Source organism: Leopardus geoffroyi, chromosome C2 (assembly GCF_018350155.1).
Source record: "Leopardus geoffroyi isolate Oge1 chromosome C2, O.geoffroyi_Oge1_pat1.0, whole genome shotgun sequence".
In the NCBI taxonomy this organism is placed as follows: Eukaryota; Metazoa; Chordata; class Mammalia; order Carnivora; family Felidae; genus Leopardus; species Leopardus geoffroyi.
In genome coordinates this window covers 69,987,140-70,011,614 of record NC_059333.1, presented here as the reverse complement: position 1 = coordinate 70,011,614, position 24,475 = coordinate 69,987,140, and the positions used below count along the sequence as shown (strand labels likewise).

The following is a 24,475-nucleotide window of genomic DNA, read 5'->3' as shown; positions in this document are numbered from 1 at the left end:
GTAAGCTGTACAGAGAGGAAGAAGTCATGCTTTCTACTCTCAAGGAGATATAGAAAAGATGACATAAAACATGCAAAATAAAGACAACAAATATATTAAGTTTCTGGGAGTCAGGAGACCAAAGTCGAAGTCTCTCATGCTACCCATTGAGTGTGTTATGTCCAGAATCCTTTTTTATTTTTATTTTTTTAATTTTTATTTTGAGAGACAGAGTACAAGTAGGAGAGGGGCAGAGAGAGAGGCAGACAGAATCCGAAGGAGGCTCCAGGCTCCGAGCTGTCAGCACAGAACCCGATGTGGGGCTTGAACCCATGAACTGTGAGATTATGACCTGAGCTGAAGATGGATGTTCCACCGACTGAGCCACCCAGGTGCCCCTGTGCAGAAGCCTTTTGAAGCACCAGCTCCACCACCTGCTAGGTACTGATGATTAACTGGGTATAACGTAAACACCGGGGACCCATCACAAGATTTGGTAGCCCTTGTTTTTCTGCACTCTTCTTTGTACAACTGTCCCAGTGTCACTGACATGGAGAGTGAAGGCCTGAGTGAGACAATGGGTCAATGAAGTTATGCTCCAGAAGTGATAGTCACGTATCCTGAAAACAACAATGGAATTACCATCCTAGGGGATTTAGTTCTCATGGAAGATCCGAGCCCATCACATCCACCTCCTAACGTTCTACTTACTCTTGCTCAGTGCCAACAGTGTGATTGTACAATAGACATGATAGCATCTCAATTCCAGAAATACTCTCATTTTTAAGACCATGGTGTAGAATGGCCATAGGTGTAGTTTTACTATACTTTTTTTTTTTTTTTTCTAGATTTAGTGTTGATGTCAAGGTGGCCACAGAAAAGTCTGGGGACGGCAGTTCCCAGATAGTCCAAGTTTGAATGCCACCTTCATGTTGGGGAGGCCTTTTGCCTCTCCCTCTCACAGCCCCTCTGTTCCTATCTATGGCCCATCCCAGTACCACAGCCATGAAACAGCAGGAGGACGGAGAGCTCACCAAGGACACTGCACAACCCGCAGCCTGGGTTGCCTCTGTGAGTCACTCAAAGTTCACTGAAATAGTAACACCCTGTCTGCATGCCTCTGGAGGCTGGCACCTCACTCTGTCTCAATCACAGATGGACTCTGTGCTCTCCTGTGCTCAGGGATGATATATTTATCTGGACAGTTCCAGATGGCAAGAGTAGGCAACTGATTCATTTGCTTCTCCTTTCCCAGCAGGCCCCACAAGGGTTTCAGAGCTGGGGCCAGCATATAAGTGTCCATCTCTCTTGAGGCTGAGGTGTCTGTCGCCTCTGATGACTCAATCACTGCTCCAGCCTGGGGTGGTGGAGTAGGGCTGCCTTCAACAAAGCTAGGGTAGCTCGAGAATTGGAAACACTCCTGAAGGTCTGCCTACTCCCAGGCTTGGTTGCATAGTGAACCCCTTCCCAGAGAGTGTCCCAGCCAGTGACAGGATGTCCTGCTCACCCTCCATCCCCTGTCTTGGGGCACCTGGCACTGGGGACCCTCCCACAGCAGCGGAGAAGGGGTTCAATACTCCAAAGACATGTCCAATTGGCTCTCAGTGTTTCATGTAAATTTTGATACACTTTTAGATTACAACTGGCCAGTACCACAGAGAGTATAGAAGGAGTGTGAAATGTTATTTTATATGTATAAGCTTGAAGTTATGTGCTGGCCACAGACACTGATAGCATGAGTGCCCCCACCTTTGCCTCTCACAGCAGGGAGATGATGTGAAGCCCCAGCTTCAGTCTCAAGCTCCCAACCAGCTCTCCATCCCCCAGAATATCCACACTAGAGCAAAGCCCCCTGGGGTCCCCAAGGAGACAGACAGAGAAAGCATGAGAGGAAACAAATGGGTCATTTCATTCAAAAGGGCATTTGTGGCAAGACTGTTCTTTCATCATCAAAACATAACTATTTATTGTTTGTGGTGAAAGAAAAAGCTATGACTGGTATAATAATGCAAAAAGGCAGAATAAGCCATAAATAACCCCTTATCATGAATAGCCCATGTTTTAACTCTGGTTTGCCAAAGAATACCACCATCACACCCCAACTTTAGCAGACCACCTGCGTCCCTGATTGAGAAGTGAGCTCACTGTGTGTGGTCCAACCCTGACAGTGCTCAAATAACCTCCAGGCGCTGGAGCCATCTAGAAAGCTCCTGAGTGAGGGTCAAGTTCTCTGCCATCTAAACGCAAGGAACCACGCTGTGACGGAGTCTCCTGCCCCACACCAAAGAGTGAGAAGGCCCATCTATAAAGTTGCTTAGGCAAGAAGCATGCAACTAGTAAGTCCATATGGTGAAAGGGGTGGGGGCAGCTGGGGCTGATTTGCCCTCTTCTCTCCGTAAATCAGGTGTTCCCAGGCCTGGTCACCTGGGTCAGGGACTTGGGCCACCTGCCTGCCTGAGATGGATGCCTCGTGCTGGAAGCGGCCTGTTTGTTACCTGTTGCACGTCTTGCTGGAATACACAGAGCTGCAGCCGCTGGTGGAGCCGCACCTTGCGGTGCTGCCAGATGCTCTCGAGCCGCCGCTGGTGGTGCAGCACCTCGTGCACCACGTCCAGCACCTGGTGCACCGCCTTGGAGTAGTTGGCAGTGGCCGTGAGGGACTCAGAGTTCCCAGGACTCAGGGGACGCTGCAGCACATCCAGCAGTGCTTTGCCATCTTGGCTGACCTGCAAGAAGGAAAGGTTAGACCAAGGGAGCCAAGGAGCAGGCATGGACAGAGAGGTGAGGAGAGTCTGCCCCTGGGATCCCTGGTTAGGACTGAGAATCCCAGCCCTACCCAGACCCCATGACACCCTAGGAATGTACCAGCCAGAGCTGTCCTGGTGCTCAGCCTGTGGTCTGGGGGACAGCACAGTATCCTGAATCCTGAGGGAGGAGAGGTACTCAATCAGTGTCCCTCTCAGCCTTGAGTTTTAGCTTCACAAGGGCAGGGACTCTGCCTCATTCATCTCTCTCCAGCACTTAGAACAGTGCCTGGTCCATCATACTTGATAGATATTTCGACTGATTCTTTGGTTATGTCAAGCAGCAGAGTTTCATTTCAGAAATGAAGCTGAATATAAATTGACACCATAAACCTCTCCCCCTCTTTTTTCTTCACTGCTTCTACCTAGCTCTAAACTTCTAGATGTGTGACCAGAGGCAAGTTACTTAACCTCTTTGGGCCTCAGTTTCCTTGTCTGTAAAACAGGGACAGTAACGGGGCAACCTCCCACAGTAGTGGTGAGGATCGAGTGAGTTAACATGTGTGAAGTGCTTAGAATGGGGGCCAGCAGGTACTACTGGTTCCTAATTCTATTTCCACCACCATCATCACTTCTCTCTCTCATCTTCCTTACTTCCTCTTCATTTTCTTTCTTTTTTTAATATTTATCCTTCTTTTGCTCTCCTTCTGTACAACTTCCTTTTTTTTTCCCTCCTGAGCATGGTAACACCCCCATCTTTCCAGAACATGTAGAGTAAGGGAGGGACCTTTATTTATTTATTTTTTAATTTTTAATGTTTAATTACTTTTAAGAGAGAGAGAGACAGAGTGCGAGGGGGGAAAGGCAGAGAGAAAGACATAGAATCTGAAGCAGGCTCCAGGCTCTGAACTGTCAGCACAGAGCCCAATGCAGGGCTCAAACCCACAGAACATGAGATCACGATCTGAAATGAAGTTGGACGCTTAACTGACTGAGCCACCCAGGCACCCCAGGGAGGGACCTTTAGCTTGTAGACACAATATCTATGTTCTTATGTTCCCCAACATTCGCCCTCAGCGCTGAGACCAGCGGGGGTGACACTCCCTGTCATTCCTATTGGAATCGTGGTACAATTGCAGGCACCAGTATTTCTGGAAAGTGGCATCATCTGATTGACACCTGTGGCTCTCCAAAGCTGGCAGAGGACCCAGTAGAGCATGTATCTTCTCAATTTAAAACAGTGGTAACTAGGGAATTCAGGGATTTTAAGGCCCTAAATTAATTTGGTTAAAGATTAAATCAAAGTTGGTTTGGAGTTGAATGCTCTTCTTTTTCTTCCATCAAGGTGGGAAAGGAAGCGTGTTCCCACCTCCAGCCTTACGATGGTGAATGAGGTGCTGTTGCTGGGCCCAGGCCTCCCCTTATCCCACCTTTGTGTCCTAAAAATAGCTTATTAGGGTTCAGGAACACAAAGGCAGCTGTTATTCACCCTGTTCATGGGGCAACAGAAACAGTGTGAGGCCAGGGGGTTGGTGGTTCAGAGGAATACTGGGTGGAGAATCTGTGGCTAAGACAGGAGAGGAAGCCTGGCTGGAGGAATACAGCCAATCTAGGTGACTACCTCTACCTACCCCATCCACTATTCCTGCCTCCAATGCATTGCCAGGGGTAACACCCTCCAGAGATGTGAATAAGACAAATATCCTGTGGCCAAACCCAGGAGAGCTCTCCTCAGGGAACTCTGAGCAGATGCTGTCTTTGGCACTGTGCTATGTCAAGGGCAGGGTGGTTAGAGTTGGAGGGCCAAGTCCTAACATCCTAACATCCTAACAGAGCTCCAGTCCTCTGCCTCAGTCCACATCTGCAGGAGGCAGGGACGGCCCACTCAACTCTGAGGTGGGTTTGGAGGGAATGTCTATGTCCAACAATGCTAGGGCCTGACAAAAATTTGGGAGAAATATTGTGTCTCTCTATATAATAATACACACACCCCACAAGTGTGAAACATGTTAAGTATAATATCAATCTCATTGGTACGCTCTATTTTTGTATCTTACAAGGAGTAAATTTAGAGATTCTTGACCCATGGATGGGGGCACAGTTCTGTTAAAAGAGAAGCCTTGGGCCATTTGGATCAGAGCTGATGAGATCAGATTTGGCTCAAAAGCCCTCCTCTCTGCCTCCTATAATAACAAAACCTGTTACCATTTTTTTAGCACTTATTACTGTCAGGCACTGGGCCAAGTGCATTACATGCACTATCTTTGTAACCCTTCAAACTACAGGCAAGTGTTATCACCTTCACTTCACAGAAGAAACTGAGGTTTAGAGTAGTTAAGTAACGTGCCTCAAGTCACTCCCCTATAAGCAGGGGAGCCAAGAGTCAAACTCAGCTTTGACTGTGGCAAAAACCTTGACTCTTACCAGGAAGCCACTGGTTCTTTGATTTCAGCATGCATCAAACGCATCTGGCGTAATATTTATTAAAATGTAGGTTCCAGGCCCCAGTTTTCGACATTCTGATTCAGTCGGAGGTGGAACCCAGGAAGATGCACCTTTAACAAGTACTGCAGGGGAGTATGAGACAGAGGGTCCCAGAACTGGCTTGGAGAAACACTGTTCCAAATGTCCCTGCCCCATGGCCAGATGTGAATTCACTTTCCCCTCCTCATGCAGCTTCCTTAATTAGTCAACCTCTTATGCCCTCCAGCCTCTCTCTCAGAATTCACGCCCTTTAGTTAACTCACTTACTTGAGTACCTCCACACAGATAAGGCCTGTATGCCCCTTTCCATTCCCTTGGAAAGCAAAGGCAAGAAACTTCCCCCACTTCTCAACTTGTACCATGTGCCTGCCCTTTGGTTTTTCAGCGAAAGAGTCTTTTAATTTGTCCTTAACTTCCATGACAGCTTCTTACTCCTGCAAACACTTATCTCCACTCCATGGTGAGTTTTCCTCCAGACTTTCTAGTGAGAAAATTGGTATTTGTTGATGGGCTGCTTCATAAAAGGGGTGGCAGGGCTAGTGTGTACACAACCATTCACCAGGCAGAAAGCAAACGGACGAACACGGCCTTGCTTTGTTATACTCCTCTTCCAGGGGAGAGAGCCCGATCTTCACACACAGGGTGAAGGGTGTGTGTGTGGGGGGGGGGGGGGGGGGGGCATGCGTGCACACATGAGCACATGTGCGACAAGGTGGTGCCTGCTGATGGCCACACTTCTTTTGCTTCCTAGCCGGCGATCTATGAATGGAGATCATTCATAGATCAAGGATCTTAAAGATGTCTCCAAAGGGAGAAAAATGATCTTTCTCTTCTTCTTAGTCCACCCAGACTATTTCACAGCATGCAGGCCAGTGCTCTGGCCACTCACCCACATACATACACACCCAGGAGCCCTGGGTGTCCGGCTTGGTTCTCACCTCCGTGTAGGCCTGGGTCACCTGCTCATACAAGGACTGATGATGGTGGATTGCCAGCTCCAGGTCCTGCATCTCGGATGGCAGGCCACCCTCACTGCACATCTTGCACCAGGCATCCACTCCTGACAGGAACTGGAAGGAGATAGCAGCTGGGTCGGTGCGGGAGCACTGGGGGTGGCCAATGGGCAGATCTTTGTAGAGGTGGTCAGATGCCTTTGGAAGGAACATCTGGCACCTCTGGGAGCCTCAGAGACCACTGCAGAGAATGGAGTTTTCTCTCTAATTCTACAAACACCAACCCGACGAAAGAAGTACCTGTACCTGTTCAGAAAGTGCAGTTTCCACCTGTACAGAAGACCCAGTACCTGTTCAGGAAGTGAAGTTTCCACAAGCAAAGATGATTGTTATGAAACCACTGACGGGGGGAGCCGTCTACGTGTTCAACAGGCTATATGCACACATTGGCTACAAAATACAGGTGTGGGAAGAGCTCACTCACTACATTATAATACACCTTAGAGCTTCTTGTCCTAGGCACACTCACAGGTGCATGTGAGAGGCTGCATATAATGGCACGGGAGATTTCCACACACGTGTAATGAGTTGTGCAGAGGCACAAAAAAACACCTCACACAAGACCATCGGGCACCCCAGGGAACTTGCAAAGGCCATTCCCACAGGGGGTGAAGATTAAGCTCAACAAGATCTCCACTGTTGGGTCAGTATCCTCAGGGATAGGAGAGAGGAAGGGCAGCTTAGGGGGACAAATTGCACTGGGCCTATAATGGCACTGGCTCCTGGGATGTGATATATAGATATAGATCTCGACAGACATAAAATTATTTAAAAATTAAAATTAACAACTGTGGAAGACTATGGGTCTCCATGCACAAAAGGTGAGCTAACTGAAATCACTCAGATTTATTGGGTGGAAAAATACACCTCTAAAATGCAAATAATTCTTCATCCAATAGTCTGGAATGGTTCTGTCTGTGATTCCTCTCGCCTGGGTGCACAGCTCCATTTAAATTAATTGCCTAAATACCTTTTTATCTCATTGCCTAGAACAGCCCATATGAGGACAATAAAGAGCTGCCTAAATAAATGCATAATAGCTTTGAAAAAATAGCCTTGAATCTGCTGTTTGGAGCATGTTTGTTTTTTGTTTTTTTCTCCTAGCTAAAAAGAAGCATGGTTTATGAGTTTCCCTGAAGGACTGGTAATACCTGAGGAAATTGCATTAAAAAATAGATACAAATAAAATTGCTTCTGATCCAAATCCAAGTCAGGAAACATCAACTAGAAGTCACTCTCAGTTCTGGCACTGTACTTTCTGCAGCTGCGTGAGTTCTAGTCTGGGTAGTCTGGGTGTGTGTCAGCCTGCAGCCGCTGGCCTGTGGCTACTGTGGTTGACTTTTCATTCTGAATGTTTTTATCGCATTAGGCCATCTCTTAACAATTCCAGATGTGTGCAGGGTGCCATCAAGTATCAGACTGCACACACTTGCTAACATCTCAGAAGCTTCTTTACTCCACCAATAACCATTTCACAGAGGACCCTGAAAGCAACCTGACATTCGTGTGTCAGCCAGGGCGGGGGGGGGGGGGGCATCTCTTCAAGGCCCCTGGGATTTCCCTGTAATACTTTAACAAGAGCCCTAGAGCAGACCCCACAAAATGGTCACCTCAAGGAGAGAAAGGCAGAGAGACAGAAAGGGAGGCATGGAGTCTCCCTTGCCAATCTGGACACACCTTGAACAAAATGTGCAAGTGGTAGGGTTGAGGAGAGAACAGGAGGTTTGACATGAATATTCTCCTGGTCCTTGGAATGAACTAACGAGTCATTATCAGTCACTACCACCATCATCCTTTAATGAAAGGCCTAGACCCCTTTCAATGTGTCGGGTTGTCCTTGGCTTATGATACAAGTATTTCAGTCTTTGGGAAGGTCTCAGGTGGAAACAGACACAAATGAAGGAAATACAAAGATACCAGGATAGTATGTTAAACAAATACAGTTGTGATGTCTAGCATTTAAAAAGGACATGAGGCACATTACATGTTCCATCTCTAATTCTTATAATAGTGCTGTGAGGTTTATGATTATCCTTGCATTAGAGATGAGGAAACAGGCTCCGATTGGTGAGGTGACTAGCCTAAGAGCTAACTATTAGAACCTACATGTGCCTGGCCTTGAAGCCTACACTCTTGCAATTATCCCATGCTGCCTTCCACGCTAGGTGAGTAACAGAGGGAGATATTTAAGGTATGACCTCATCTAGGACTCCCCACAATCTGCAAGCTACCCAAATGTCATACAAAGAAAGGAATTTAGAGGTTAAAACCACAAGCTTTAATGTTAGACACATCTCGGTTGAAATCCCAGCTGTTCACAGATTGTGTGATTTTCTCAGTGGTATGTTGGTAAATGTTTAATAAACAGCATGTGTGTGTGTGTGTGTGTGTACACACACAAGAGTATTGTAAACTTTACTGATATAAAGAATGTGTAGCACATAATCTACAAAGAATGACAACATATATATATAATGTTCCTTACTGTAAATTCCATATAGCCGACCAATTCTCACAGGATGCTTTTGTTTGCAAACAACAAACTTATATGAAAGTTAGCTAATATTTTTGCTGATATTAAGGTGAAAGACAAAAGTGAAAAATACCTCAAGACTTATGTCAGAGCATTATTCCTTCATCAGTGATGTGAGTGACTTCTGTGCTAAATGCAGTAATAGTTTTTGAATATCAGAAGAGTATTTCTTCAACCTGGTGTGCTACTATTCACAATGTAACAGCTATAGTCAGGACACATCTTTAATCAAGTTTAGTCTGCATCTTTAAATATTTTTCCCTTATTTTCTTAAGACTCCAGGCAATCAACAAAACAATAAATCAAGCCCTGGTTGTAGCATTTGATGATTCCCATGGTTTAAAACGTCTACCTTGGTCTATTTCAAGCTACCAATGTGACATCACAGAATGTGGAGTTGGGAAGAACTCATCAGGAGCACACAACCATATAGTATTTTCACCACAGAGACAAATAGATATAATTTAAGGAGCACAGGTAATAATAAAATGTGGTAAAATAAATAGGAGTGATGAGTTTTGAGTACCTATTACCTTTGTTTTTAGTATATTTACTGTAAATGTATATAATTTAGTTTTAAATAATGGCTATGTTTAATAACCAGCTCATGAATTTGCTGAAAATTTGACCTTTGGCTCTTCATAGGCTGCTTAGAGCTAGCTCCAACACAACACTGGGTCTTAGGCAGGTCACTCAGTCTCTCCGAGCTGCAGTGTTCCTCTCTGTAAAATGGCTTGGTAATGTCACTGACCAAAGCCAGTAAATAAGTAGCAACAAAGAATTATTATATCTATTCATTGTGTAATTACTACATTATTATTATCCATAGCCAGTGCTTCACGTAAGATTAGTATCCCCCTGATTTCAGCACTCAGTGGTCAGTATTTAGTTTCCCCCATTTCATGTGTTCTGAGAATGTAGTCAACACACACACACACACACACACACACACACACACACATACACACACACACACACGCACACACACACACACACACACACACCAGTAATAATAAACTACCAAGCCGACTGTAAACAGGCTCTATGTTCCTTGTTTGGATGTTAAGCAAAACCATCCAGAGTTACCGATATTTCCTTATATGCGCAGGGGCCATGAAAGCAGTAGAACATGGGTTACTATTGCAATTACTCAGCAGGGCCTTGAGTGTTTCAAAGAGAGAGACAGTATATATACTCCCATCTTTCTGACCAACAGTGGCTATAGCAGACCCCTTGGCCTCACCTGCTCAGCCTTCTGGTGGAATACTGCCGACATGGCAAGGATGGTGCTGCGTTCATCCAGAGCAGCAGCGAAGCTCTTCCACTCCTGGTCCAGCTGTGTGGAAATCTGCTTGATTTGCTGTGAGGCATAATGGCCGGCCTCAGAGAGGCGGGAAGCCACGGACATGATGCGGTTGATATTGACATAAGCATTCTGGGAAGTAGAGGAGACAGAGTATTTAGTGGGGCAAGCTGGAAAAGCATCCACTGAGCACTTTTGGGGTGGGGTATTTGGGGAAGGAGGCTACTCAAAACAAAAAGTTTGAGAGAGGCTAGTACAGGCCACATGAGTGTATCCATTTTTGGCCCAAGAGAAGTCTGTCTACAACATAAAATTTCAACTGATAGCCGGTACAGTAACCAAGATGTTTCATTCTGGGGACCAACATAGTTTTTGTGCCAACTATTAATGCACATGAATGGAATCACTTTTCACGGACAGTCTTAGTCATCCCCACAATCATCTAATGAAGTCATGCCACAGGAACAGCATAGCATGGTGCTTCCAAGAGTGACTCTCTGGAAGTAGAGGCTCAGACCAGGGCAAAAGACACCTCTCTTGCTCAGAAGAGAGTTATATCCAGGGCATTGTTGCCACCTACAACAGGGTGGTGGTGTTCATCAAAAGCAGCAAAGAACACAAGTCTTGCAATAACTACGCTTCTTCCTATCACCAAGCAAAGACTTTGCTAAACCTCTGCCCCTCTCCCTACTGAAAGAGCTGGGACACTAGCCATCAGTCAAGATTTAAATAAAAAGACCATTTGAAGCAACAATATTCTTCCATGCTAAAAATAAGATATGTGGGATTCTTTCTTATCCTTTAGACTTAGGGTTATTTCCCTACTTAACCCTCAAAAAGCATCTGTGCGTTATCCCCGAAAAGCATCTGTAGGCCTCTTCTGGACCCGCTGACTTCTTTCATCACGTGTTTTGTTTACATTCATTCCCATCTTTGATTTCCAATTAAAAATTCACGGCATGTGTGTTATTTCCTACTAGGCCAACAGAAAACCCTCCAGGAACAAGGCAAAAGAAAAACCGCACAAACATAAGCCAGTAGCAAGCATGAATATTTTTAGCTGCTACCTCCTATTAATTGTTTGAGGTGTCAAAACAACCAAGTAATATTGTGGCATCCACAAGGAGCCTTTCTGAATCACACAATGTCTTCCTGAAGAAGGACCATGGCAGCAAGTTGCTTGTGCACCTTCGTTCTTTGTTACAAATCTTCTCAAATGACAATAAATATTCTTCAGCAATGGCATTTTCTCCTGGCTCTATTATTAGTGCAGGAGTAGTTCATTAGTATTGGCTAAGTGAAGGTTTCTGGTTTTCCTTTCCCCCTTCCCTCATGGTCCCTATTTATCTTAGCTGTCCCTGACCTCAAGCACTCCATCCCAAACCTGAGCCAGGTTGATAAGGTCTCTCTTCATTTAAAAGGTCCCTGTGGAAGTTTAAAAGGTTAAGTGAAATACTCAAACACAAATCCATCCTGATGTCTAATGACCCCCATGTGTAATCTCTTTCTTTAGTCTGGCCTAAGACCTTTCTGATGCAGTGCATTTCCTTAATAGAGCTAGAATATTACTGACTCTTGTTATTTGAAATAACTATCCTTCAAAGATTTAGGAGTCATTCTCAGCCTTGTTTTCTGAGTTAGGACACAGATTCTGCCTAAAATTAAACTCTATTTATAGAACTAACAGAAAAACCAACTCTGTACTTGGAAAGAAAAGAGAAAGAGAAAAAAAGGCATGCACTGATTTTAATAGTTCTGTCTTCTAAGGGATTAACATTTGGATTCCCTCAAATTTCCTGCTTGTGTCACGGTCTCAGTTTGGGTTGCCCCCAAAGCAGATCTTGCAACAAGTATTTGGGTCGCATGCTTTATTTGGACATGATTCCAAAAAGCAAGGTGAGGGACTGGGGAAGTCAAAGAAACAACGAAAATGAACAAAGCATGTGTTTAGGAGTGGGTTAGTGCTATGAGCAATTGGAGGTCATCCCTCCTGAAGCCTTTTAAGAGACTGCGTAGAATCTGGGCTGTCTCACTGGGAGGTGAGGAATCTGGGGTATTCATGCATTAAAGTGCCATTGCTCATGGTGGAGGGTCCCTCCTGGAGTCACTCCCTGGCAATTCCAGCCTGCCCTACACACAGGTCAAGCACACTTCCCAGGTCAGAAAGTGACCATAGGCAGAGAAACTCAGGAAGTTATCAGGGTATATGGGAGCCCTCTGCATTTATCCTTCAGGGCTGGCTGAAAGGATACAGGAGGGACATTGACAGCATCTGATAGAGCTGTCCTTCCAAACTGGATTCAAATCCTGAAGACCCTCTCTCCCACCCCACATTTATCTGGATTTATCTAGGATTATTGGGTTTTAAAGACCTCATGAGCTTTGGCCAGATGGGAAGCAGGAAAAACAATAAGAGCAGGCACTAGCCTCTTTCCAGCGTCCTTCAGGTACATCTTATGGATGCCTGGCCCTCGGTCATCACTGCCTGTTTACATTCTCTCCCCACGGGGAACATAGGGAGGCATAGTTCTGCTCACTTTTAGGAAGAACTTTCTAGCTCTTAGAGATGTCTAACCGTGGTTGCCTCTGGAGGCTGTTAACACTTTGTCACTCATTCAAATATTTATGGAGAGTTGGCCAGGCTCTGTGTTGGGGACTGTGGGAGATCAAGGAGAAACGAGACAGGATTCCTGCCCTCAGGGGCTCACAGCTGAGACTTAAGAAAAGTCCTCAAATAACTGCAATTTAGAGCAAAATGAAGTGTTTCTACAGAGGCGGAGGCAACTCGCTGTGGGGGTGCAGAGGAAAGGGATCAGAACCACTGGCAGAGATGTTGGGAAGGGGCTTCCTGCACAGAGGGGGTGGTAAGGCTGGCAGTCCTCCAAGGCCCTCTTCAACCCTGAAGCCTGTGATCATAAATGAAAGCTAAAAACAAACAAACAAACAAAAGACCACAGCTTACATTTCACATTCTAGAGACTAGCACAGTAAATGCCTTTTTTGTTTCCTTATCAGTGGGCAGAGAAATGTCTTACTAAAACTAACAAGTGATTATGCTTCACAAAAGAAGGAGAGGGAGTATTCCTCACAATAGAGGGATAAATATAATGTTGACTCATGAATTTGCGCATTCTTCTTCTCTACAGTCCCCTTTCAAAACAGCAAAACACCGTGGGGCGAGTCACATTGCCCAGGTTCATCACCGTCAGCTCCGTTTTCCTTCAGCTAGAACCTGAGACAAATGGGCACCTAGATTCTAAACAGCAGCCGGAAATCAAAGGAAAAGATAAGAATGGTAGAGAAGGTCTCCCATGACTTAAAAGGAAAGAGCAAGGTCAAAGAGCTGGGTTAAGAGTCTGAATAAACAGGGGTGCTTAGTCATTATGCAAAAATGACATGTCATGGCCTTTGGGCCATCTAGCCATGCGGTTCTCCTGTGTCACTGTTTATGCCTCTGTTAAGGAGCATTTGGGGGTCACGCTTGACCTGGGGATATGGCCAACAAGAAGAGATATTTTCATTCTTTATAGCCTTTCCATTCCCTACCAGGGGTCTCCTCCACTCCCTGCAGTCTGGCACTGCCGTTCTTCTTTGCCAGCCTAAAATGCCCTTCCATCCAAGTCACTGGCCCAGGAGTCAGGAGACATGAGTTCTGGTCCAGCTCTAACACTCACCTAAGAGGTCACTTGTCTCTTCTGTGCCTTAGTTTCTCTATCCTTAAAATGAAGGGGCTGAACTGAATAATCTCAGACATTCTACGTCTGAGTATGCAGTGTCAGTTCCAGATGGAATGTAGAGAGAACTTAGGAGGTCACAGTTTTCTCCTGTCTTATCTTCAGTGCTTAGGGGAATACCGACTAAATCTATTCCCCTCCCCAAACCCTCTTCTCTGCAGGAGGTAAGGCATAACATGAGGAAACAGGAGTAACTCAAAGCTTTCAAGTGTCCGTGTGCAACAGGAATGTTTTAAGTAAGAGATGTGATCTCATTTACGCTTTTAAAAGACTGCTCTGTGAGCTCAAGGGTCAGCAAGGAGAAGCTTGCATGGAGTGAGACAGCAAGAATATTGCTGCCTACCCTGGAGGGGACATAGCCCAGCCTTGACTGTCTACGTGTCTCAGCCCTTCATCCTGGTTCTGCTCTCTGGCCTGTCACGAGAGGGCCACGGCCGGAGCTGGGCCCCTTGAGTTCTTCAGCCTCCAGGTGACCAATGACCAGACGCTTCCCTCCTCCTCTCCTCTCCTGCCCCTTCCCCTGAGCTGAGCTGCCTAGACTAACCAGCTTCCCTGGCCAGAAGTCAGTAATATGACCAACAATTCTGGCTTAATGAGTATTTTCTTAAACCCTTACCTCAAAACAGCTTTATTAATTTAAATCCCTTATATATATGCAGTGCTATTATTATCATCATATTCAAAGTACTGCATAGCCCAAGATGTAAACAGAATCTGTTCTGTAAAATGCAATGCACCTGCAGCACAGTCTGTTTTATTACCCACCTCATCCTACCTGCCCCCCTGACAAGGCCTCTCCCTCCATCACTTTGGTCACAATGGAAAATATAATTAAATTCCAGCATAATCTTGCTAACTCAAAAACCCTCTATACTTACACCTTGCCTCCACTTTTGTTGCCTAAACTCTGTTTTCCTGTTTCATTCTTGCAGTCATTAACTGGAGATCATAGGATGGACAGCCCTTCTCCCAAGGCCCTATCTTGCGGTGATTAACTGAAACCAGTGAAGCAAGCAGTCACTCTCCTGAAATAATTACTTGGCAGAATCTTGATGAAAGTTTTCAGCCTTGCCAAAAGGTTCTCACTTTGAACCTGGTTCCCGGTTGCTCTGGCTAGCTACAAAAGCATGCAAAGTTAGCTTGCAAGATAATCACAACTTTCCATTAAAAAATCCAGCTAAATTTTCTCTCTAAATGAAGTTACTTATGTAGTACACTCTGAAAGAGATACTGGTTCTTCTAGAAATAATCAATTGATAGAAGCTATCATTTTGGTAATGCTAAACTCTGTGTCAGGGGCTAATGGTAGGAGCAGATCATTGGCAAATGTGTGTATTACGTGAATCCCATTGACTTCACTCTTAAAAGTAGGGGTACATTATACACCTTTGTCATAGGTCCCCACTCTGAATCAGAAACTCTCTCCTGTGGGTTACATGAGGTAACATAAAGTATTTAGTTAGTTGTCTGACATATAACTGTTAACTCGATGAATGACCTATCTTTTCTCTCATCCAGTTCCAGGAGACTGGCATTAATTCACCAAATCAAGTACAGACCAAATCAAAGTATCAGTAAAAAGCATAACAAAAAGAGAAACCTATCAAGGGGTTCCTGGGTGGCTCTGTTCATTAAGCATCCTCCTCTTGATTTTGACTCAGGTCATGATCTCACGGTTGTGAGACTGAGCCCCGTGTCAGGCTCTGCACTGAGTGTGGAGCCTGCTTGAGGTTCTCTCTCTCCCTCTCTCTCTCTCTCTCTCTCTCTCTCTCTGCCCTTCCCCTGCTCTCCCTCTCTCTCCCTCTCAAAAATAAATAAATACTTTTAAAAAAGAAAAATTAATGATTCCAACAAGACTTAAATACTTCAACAATCCAAATTCCCATTGTATTTCCCAGAAAACATGCTGCAATGTCCCCTATTATTCCTGAGCGGGAGTCCCTTTCCACAGAAGCCTGCCACATGTGCACAGCCCTGCAGCCGGGGAAGCTGCTCTAGTTGGTTGTCAGGCCACTGCCCCGCACAGCACACCTCCTCTGCTGGCAGATACCATTTTCTTAGGATTTAAGGGCCTGGGGCCCTGAATTGTCCACAGCTCTTTCCTTGACCCAGAGAGATCAGAGAATCTGGAATCAGCAAGTGACTTATTCTATGAACCATGCCCTTGCAACATGGTGTCCTTTCATACCTTAAGCTGGAAAAACAGAGGCCTTTGTCTCTTGGGATAGCCTTCTTAAGGCATCTCCACTACTTTGGCATACCCAGAGCACCCAGAACGGGGGATGTCTTGTCCTCACACAAGGGGACAGATAAGGACACAAGGGGCCTTATCACTGACTCTAATGCAAAAGGTGGCAGAAGTCTCCTCCCCAGGCCTGGCCTGGGGCCCTCCACCTTGTTGCTCAGGGGCAATGTTTCTCATGCTCACCTCCAGAGAGGCAGAGGGGAGTCAGTGAAGAGCTGTCTCATCTCTGGGAAGAATGCGTTCTGTGCACAGGGTTCCAAATTCCATCCCAGTTAATGGGGCCACAGCTTCTAAATTATCATTACGAAAATGGAAGATGTGATCCATTAAGGCCACCACAGGAGGAAAGGCACAACTGTCACAGAGAGGCCGTTCTCCTGAAAGGGGCTCGTGCTCAGTGCAGACAAGCCCTGGACACCTTGACTCTCCAAATCCAAAAACCAAGGGAGGGAAGCCAGGCAAGCACCTGGTCAAGGGCCAAGGCACTCAGTAAAATCACTTGGGTCAAATGAAAAACGGATGTTAAATCAAAATGCTAAATATGAAACACACACACACACACATACACATACACACACACACACACACACACACACACACACACACACACACACACACGGCCTCAGCTGAGAAGAACATTACATGAACCAGGGAAGCACACCCAAATGTCATTAGTTATTGAATGCTTACTTTGTACAGATAGGCGTGGTGGTAGAAACTTTCCTCTAGGCTCTTTTTCTCATCTCAATTCTTTTGTGTATAGAGAAACGTTTAAAAAAATAATTTTGGTATATACATATTTTTAGTATTTGGGGGGAAATGTTCTAAAACTGTGCAGAGAAAATACACCGTATCTTATCGCCCAGCTCTTCCTCTCACACTGATGTTCATATATCAAAGCATCAGATATCTATGGGTGTTGGGGCTAAAGGGGAATTTATATTCAATCTTTTACTTTTATCAAACTCATTCATTTTATTCAGACACAAAGGTTGTTTCTAGTTTGGGTTTGTTTCCTCTACAAATAATGCTTGAGGTTTTGGAGTATTTTTAATTTTAACAGATTTGGTGTGTTAAATACTTTTTAGATTCATGAATTATTTTAATGTATCTTTCATGAATTTGGTCAGGTTGCACATTCCATGAAAGCTGTAATTACTCAGATTCCTCCATCTCTTTCTACTTTAATAAAGTTTTTTTTGGTGGGAGAGGGGGGCCTGGGTGGCTCAGTTGGTTAAGTGTCTGACCTCAGCTCAGGTCAGGATCTCACAGTTCATGGGTTCAAGCCCCGCATCAGGCTCTGTGCTGACAGCTCAGAGCCTGGAGCCTGCTTCAGATTCTGTGTCTCCCTCTCTCTGCCCCTCCCCTGCTCACTCTCTGTCTCTTTCTCTCTCTCTCTCAAAAAATAAAATAAAAAAAATAAAGCCTTTTTTTTTTTTCAAAGTAAGGCACAATGTACTACCCTGCAGCTTATATTAATTTAAGATTTTGTTTTGTCATAGTCAGAGACAGCCATAAGGAAAAATACTTGGAGATTTTCCCATACAGCTTTCAGAGGCTTCGTGAGTAGCGTTCAATATCAGTAAGAAAATAGATTGTGCCAGAGCAATGGAAAAAGCTGAACCTCACCTCCTCTTTCCAGCTTAATAATACCATATGTATTGCTAACATCTTTGCTAGTACCAAACCCATGTTGCTATTACCAAACCCACTTTGGGTCCTGATGCTGTTAAAGCATCAGTTTATGATTAATTAGTTTAACATTACCATGTAAACCTGCTGATCCCACCTCGAAACATATGGACACTGGGATAGTAACATCTGGAATAAGAACTGTCCATGCTTGAAACTCTACTACAATAGCTAAGAGATGTGATGAGCTCTAAATGAAACCTCCAACTTCTGCCTCCCACAAACCACAGGGTGCCCTCGAGGGGGCCAAATAGGGCAGTTGATGGATGACTATCTGGTCAGGTCTGGCCAGACAGTAGGTCAGACCATGTGGAAGCCATCTGTCACTGTTGGGTGGAGGGAGGAAAGAAGCTGGAGCAGCCCTGGTGCTCGGCAAAGATAACATTGGCCCGTGAATCCCTCTGTCCCTCTGGCTGGCTTGCTGTAGCAATGTTTCCTCCAGCAATTGCTTTACAAACCATTAAGCAGCCATGAAAACAAGTGCCTTGGCCATATGTCCTAGGGCCAGGGAAACCCAGGAGCAGATTTCAGTAAAAGGGAAACTGGTCTCTCTCTCCTTTCTCAGCTCGAGCAAAACTTCCTTAGAGGGGTGAGTGTCTTTATAGGAGGCAGTGCTACAGGATTTAAATGTTAGGGAGGGATGGGTATGGCTGGAATCAGATTAGTGGACACCAATGGGGAAAGAGGTTGGGAATAATGGAGCTCTTCTAGATTAAGATATAGTAATTTCAGGCCACCTTTAAGACTAAGTTCAGAGGCTATAAAACTTCATGGAAACATATTTACCAGTATCTTCTCCCCCCGCCCTTTCTCACGTAGGCCTGGTTATTCAGAGTTTGGTCTGTGCATTGGCACAACCTGGGAGCTGAAGAGAAATGCAAAATCTCAAGCTCCTTCCCAACTTTCTGATTAGAATCTGCATTTCAACAAGATTGTCCCAAGTGATATGCATGTACATTAAGGTTTGAGAAGTTCTGTAGATGGGAACTCTGAGAACAAGGAGAACTGTTTCTTCTAGCACTCCTGACCCTGACAATAATACCTGAACATTTGCCAAGCACAACATTGTGCCAAGTGTGCTTAAAATGCATGATCACATCTCATCCTTACAACAGCCGTGGCAAAGATACTACTATTATCCCCCCATTTAGAGACCCAGTGGTAAGGCTCTGAGAAATTGAAACAACTTGCCTATGATCACACAACCAAGCAGGAAACACAGAACCACAGTAAACACCTAGTGCCCATGCTCTTTATACCATGCTATTTTATTTTGCCACAGATGTGAAAGCCGTTGGGCTGGCCAAGGATGTCCCTAAAGGGAGAGGAGAGATGATGAAGAGAAATTTCTCTCAAAGATTCAAAGACTTGCACCTCAGAGAAGTAAGGGCTCCTGGAGAGAGAATTCAGTAAAAATATCTGAATGTCTGAAGTCTCCCAGCTGGGGACCTTAACTTGCCCTTAAAATTCCCAGAACAGTCCAACTCTAGAATGGGCAGGAGTCTTTTGTCCTCTCCCTCCTTGAACCAATAATCTTCACCTGCAAACCTAAGGCCAGTCACCTTGAAGAACAGGTCCCTGTCTCCACAGAACCTTGGGAGAGCCCAAGACTAAGGCAACTTTTTGCCCCTTTAATCAATATCTTGCTGTATTTCTGGAGTTTAAATCTGCTGTCTTATTTAACTTTCATTCAACAATGCAAGACACTGTGCCAGCAGGAAACAAGACAAATAAAACCCCTATGCAGGTGGAGCTTACATTTTGGTAGAAGAGTCAGACAAAAAATTAATAAATATTTACTGTACCTTTCTTATTTCAGCTCTGTATAAAATATAGCTGAGAAAAGTATAGTACATGATGGGGTTGGGAAACACTACTTAAAATAGAGAAGTCCGGGCAGGCTGACCCTGGAAGTCAGGGATGACACCCGAGCTCATCCCTGAATTAAGTGAGAGAGTGAACATGTGGCTGTGGGAAGGAAGAAGCTCCAGGTAGAGGGGACAACAGGGGCGAAGACCACAAGGCAGGAATGGCCTTGGTAGGTTCAAGAAACGGCAAGAAGCCGAGGATGACTGGAGCAGATGAGTAGGTGTAGAGGCTGAGATCTGAGAGGTAACTGGGGTCCAAACCATGAAAAGCCTTGTAAGCCATGGTAGGGGACTTCAGCTTTTATCCTGAGAAAGACAGGAAGACATTAAAGCATTTTTGAGTGGAAGAGTGACACAATACGACGTATCTTACTCTTGGCAGGAACGTTCAGGCAGTTGTGTTGAGAATACACCATAAGGGAACAAAGCTAGGAGCAGGAAGACCAGGTAGGAGCTACTATAATGGTCCGGGAAGAAGCTGATGGCAGCTTGGACCAGGGTGGTGGCTGTGGAGGTGGTGACAAGTGACCAGATTCGGGATATATTTTTGATGGTAGAGCCAAAAGGACCTACTGATGGAAATTCTTTAGCTCTTACTCATTTGTAGGCCTCTGGCTGTGTCAGGCCCTCTGACCTCCACCTTTTGTAATGCTCCCTTCCCATATGCCTACCTGGTCCTGGCCTCTCAGTTCTCAAACTCACCTGTATGTCCTCGATCAGTCTCTGTCCCTTATCTAGGATATATGCAATGGCATATGCAGCATTACTGCTGCTTATTGTTATCAATGTTTTATATTTGTGTCATGCTTTGCTGTTGAAGCCCTTTTGTGTATATTATCTCATCTGGCGTGCTGGGTTTCATAGACTATTTCATGCTTTTCATTTGGCTCCAGGAGACGTCAAAGAAGAGGCATGAGTCAGCTTTGGCTGAATTTCAGGCAAATTAACTCCTTGGCAGCTGCAGATCTGTCAGAGAGCAGGCACTGGCTGCATGCGAACATGTAAGAGTGTGCGGGTAAACTGAGCCACAAGGCACGAGGGATACACACCAAGAGGGCCTAGCAAATAGCCTGAGGGCAAGGAACATGCTGACAGAAGGCCCCAGAGAACAGAAAAGAGGTACGAGGGCTGTGGGCAGAGAATCAGGAGTGAGGCGGAAGAGCAAAGTCTGGGGCCTGGAGGGGGGCGTATGATCAAAAGAGAAGGTTGAACCAGGCCAGTGCCAGCCACAAATCAGATATCAGAGTGGTCAGCCAATCCCTGGGGATCAGCTCACAGCAGGCTTTCAGAAGGGACCCAGTCAGCACTGTGCATCAGGACAAGGCTGAGAAAGCCTCAGCCTCAGCTAAGGAGCTTCCCTACGTTTTTCTATTAAATCAAAGCCAATTCCCCAAACAAGCCAATTAGAGACCAGTGGGCAAAGGTAAATGGGGCACTTAGAAAGGCTGGGGTGGGGAGCAAGGAGCAGGGGATAAAGACAGATACTCCTCTCCGGATGCTTCTGACTTTGAAGGGAAATCCTCACCTCTAATTCCACAGGCTAATTACTCAGTAGCTTCAGGGTTTGACCCCAGGGCTATTATCAGTTGCTAGTTCTCTTCTCCCTGAGATTCTCAATCTGCTTCTCAGATTTGTACAGATTTCCCGGGCTCCACCCAGCACAGTTAAATCAGAGTCTAGGGCAGTAGGGGCCAGATGTGGTGTTTTTTCAAAGTTTCCCAGGGGACTCCAGTGGGCAGCCGGCGTGACGACTGCTGCCTTAGCCATGTGCACCGTTTCCCCAGGCTCCATCCAAAGCACACTCCTCTCTCCTTAGGACAAGTTTAATGCTGTCAGTGGTGCCAAGAACGAGGATTCATAAATGGATACTGAGCCGATCAGAAAATAAAATCTAATCCTCCCACTAAGTTGGAAGAAAAGCGAAATTCCACCCACATGGCTGTTTGTGGAGATACAAACACTGCATTCTGTTCAGCTTGATTCGTAAGAATAGGTCTGGCTGGTGATATGTGCAATATTTTACAAGCATAGGTTTCCTTAGAAGGCCTGCCTTAGGAATCCCAGTGTTAACAGCAAACACAGGATCACATTGATTCTTGTCAGGGAGGGTCACATTTTAGTTGCTTTGTCTCCACCTTTAGGATTAGAACCTCAGAAACAAAGATGCTCAAGGGCAGGCAGAATGTGAAAGATCTTCCAGTCCAATAGTTTCTGGAATTTAGTATGTATCACCTAGGAACCTTGTAAGCAGCCCGGCTCCCAAGCCCACTCCTGATGGAAACCACTGCTCTCATTCACCTGCTTTCCAGTGGTTCTTCAGCTTCTGCTAGAGTCACATCCTATAGAGCTTCTGCAGAAGTCAAGGCCCTGCCTTACCAGTTCTGCATCCTTGCTGCCCAATCTCTGTCCCTGGTTGGCAACAGATGCTGTGGCATGCTTTATGGCCCCATTTACCCAACAAGTAATTATTAGGCACCTTCTAGATACCAGGCATCGTCATGGGTATAGGGGCTACAGGGGTGAATGAAACAGACAAAGGTGCCCTTAGTAGCTTATATCCTAGTGGGCAAAATTCTCTTTGCAGTAGGGACATGAATTTGAGTATGGCTAAACTGCAAGATCGGTGAAGACTGCTTTGCGTCTTGTGAACCTCGCTGTCCTCAGGGTCTAGCAAAAAATACAGAGAATACAAACAGCCAAAGTTTGCTGAATATACCAATGAATGGATGCCAAGTGGTGCGCCCCCGCCTCCTACCTCAGCCTTATAATACCACCAGGGTTGGTGTTCAAGCTCTGTCATGGTCACTCTCTTTTACTATTAATAAGGTTATATCCTAAAGCTAGTGGGAACCCACTTATGAAACACCCACATTTCAGGTGTCTTTTTCTTATTTTTTAAAACAGTTTTATTGAGATATAATTCACATACTATACAATTCACCCATTTAAAGTGTATATGATTTGGGGCGCCTGGGTGGCTCAGTCAGTTGAGCGTCCAACCTTGGCTCAGGTCATGATCCCACATTCGTGAGTTCAAGCCCTGCATTGAGCTGTGTGCTGACAGCTCAGAGCCTGGAGCCTGCTTCAGATTCTGTGTCTCCCTCTCTCTCTGCCCCTTCCCTGATCATGCTCTGTCTCTCTCTCAGAAATAAACATTAAAAACATTTTTACAACTTATTTTAAAAAATAAAGTGTGTATGCTTCAATGGTTTTGAGTTTAATAGTATTTAGTCTACAGATATGCACAACCAGCACCACAATCAATTTTAGAACATTTTCATCATGTCAAAAAGAAACTATGTTCCCTTCAGCTATTTTCTCCCATCCCCATCTCCCATCATCCAACTCTAAGCAACAACTAATCTACTTTCTTTCTCTATAGGTTTACCTATTCTGGACTTTTTATATAAATGGAATCATATAAATATGTGGCCTTTGGTGACTGGCTTCTTTCACTTAGTAAATTGTTTTCAAGGCTTATCCATGTTATAACATATATCAGCACTCCATTCCTTTTTATGGGCAAATAATATTCCATTATACCTATATACCATATTTCATTTATCCATTCATTGGTTGATGGAAATCTGGGCTCTTTCCACCTTTTGGTTATTATGAATAATGTTTCTATAAACATTTGTGTACAATGTATGAACATTTTGTGTGAACATATGCTTTCATTCCTCTTAGGTTTATACATAGAAGTTGAATCACTGAGACATATGGTAACTCTATGTTTAACTATTTGAAGGACTGCCAGACTATCTTCCAAAGTGGCCATATCATGTTACACTCCCTTAAGCAGTATATGTAGGTTTTAATGTCTCACTGTCCTTGCCAACATTTATTATTACCTGACTTTTTGACTATGGCCATCCTAATGAGTATAAAATGATTTCTCATTATGGTTTTGATTTGCATTTCCCTGATGACTAGCAATGTCAAGCATCTTTTCATGTACTTATTGACCATCTATATATCTTCTTTGAAGAAATATTCTGATCTTTGTCCAATTTTTAAAAAAGCTCTACACCAGTAAGGGACTTGAACTCATGACCCCAAGATCAATAGTCACATACTCTAATGAATGAGCCAGCCAGGTGCCCCTCCTTTGTTCATTTTTTAAATTAGGTTATTTGTTTTTTGTTATTAAGTTGTAAGAATTCCTTATATATTCTACATTCAAGTCCCTTATCAGATAAATGACTTGCAAATATTTTCTCCATTATGTGAGTTATCTTTTCACTTTCTTGATTATATCTTTTTGAGAACAAAGGTTTTTGATTTTGATGAAGTCCAAATTACTTATTTTTAATTTAATGTGAGGAAAGTGTCCAACTTTATCCTTTTGCACAGGGCTATCCAGTTGTCCCAGCACCATTTGTTAAAAAGACTATTCTTTACAAACTGAGTGGTCTTGGTACCGTTATCAAAACTCAGTTGACCACAAACATATGGGTTTATTTATGAAGTCTCAATTCTGTTCCATTGATCTATATGTCTGTCCCATGCTGGTACTGCACTATCTTGATTACTACTACTTTGTGCAAAGTTCTGAAGTCAGGAAATATGAATCCTCCAACTTTTTCAAGATTGTTTGGTTATTCTGGGTCCCACGTAATTCCATGTGAATTTTAGAATCGGCTTCTACAAGCCAGCTGGGAATTGGATAAAAATGTGCTGAATCTGTAGGTTCATTGCCATCTTAATAAAAAGTCTGTTAATCCATGAATATGAGATGTTTTTCCGTTTATTTAGTTCTTTAGTTTCTTTTAACAATGTTTTGTAGTTTTCAGAGTACAAGTTGTGCACCTCTTTTGTTCAAAGTTTCCCAAGTATTTTGTTGTTCTTCCTGCTACTGTAAATAGAATGGTTTTCTT

The 24,475-nt window shown here is 44.5% G+C and overlaps 1 protein-coding gene across 21 annotated transcripts in view; it reads right to left on the bottom strand.

Moving 5' to 3' along the window:
- Positions 1-24,475, bottom strand: part of KALRN (kalirin RhoGEF kinase) — a 675,561-nt gene that overhangs the window by 383,210 nt on the left and 267,876 nt on the right. For all 21 annotated transcript variants that reach the window (XM_045502312.1, XM_045502314.1, XM_045502313.1 and 18 more), the window contains exons 7-9: positions 9,997-10,188; positions 6,146-6,277; positions 2,475-2,705 (exon numbers count right to left, since the gene is read on the bottom strand). In XM_045502312.1, coding sequence (XP_045358268.1) covers positions 2,475-2,705; positions 6,146-6,277; positions 9,997-10,188 — 555 coding nt within the window. The remainder of the gene's footprint in view (positions 1-2,474; positions 2,706-6,145; positions 6,278-9,996; positions 10,189-24,475) is intronic.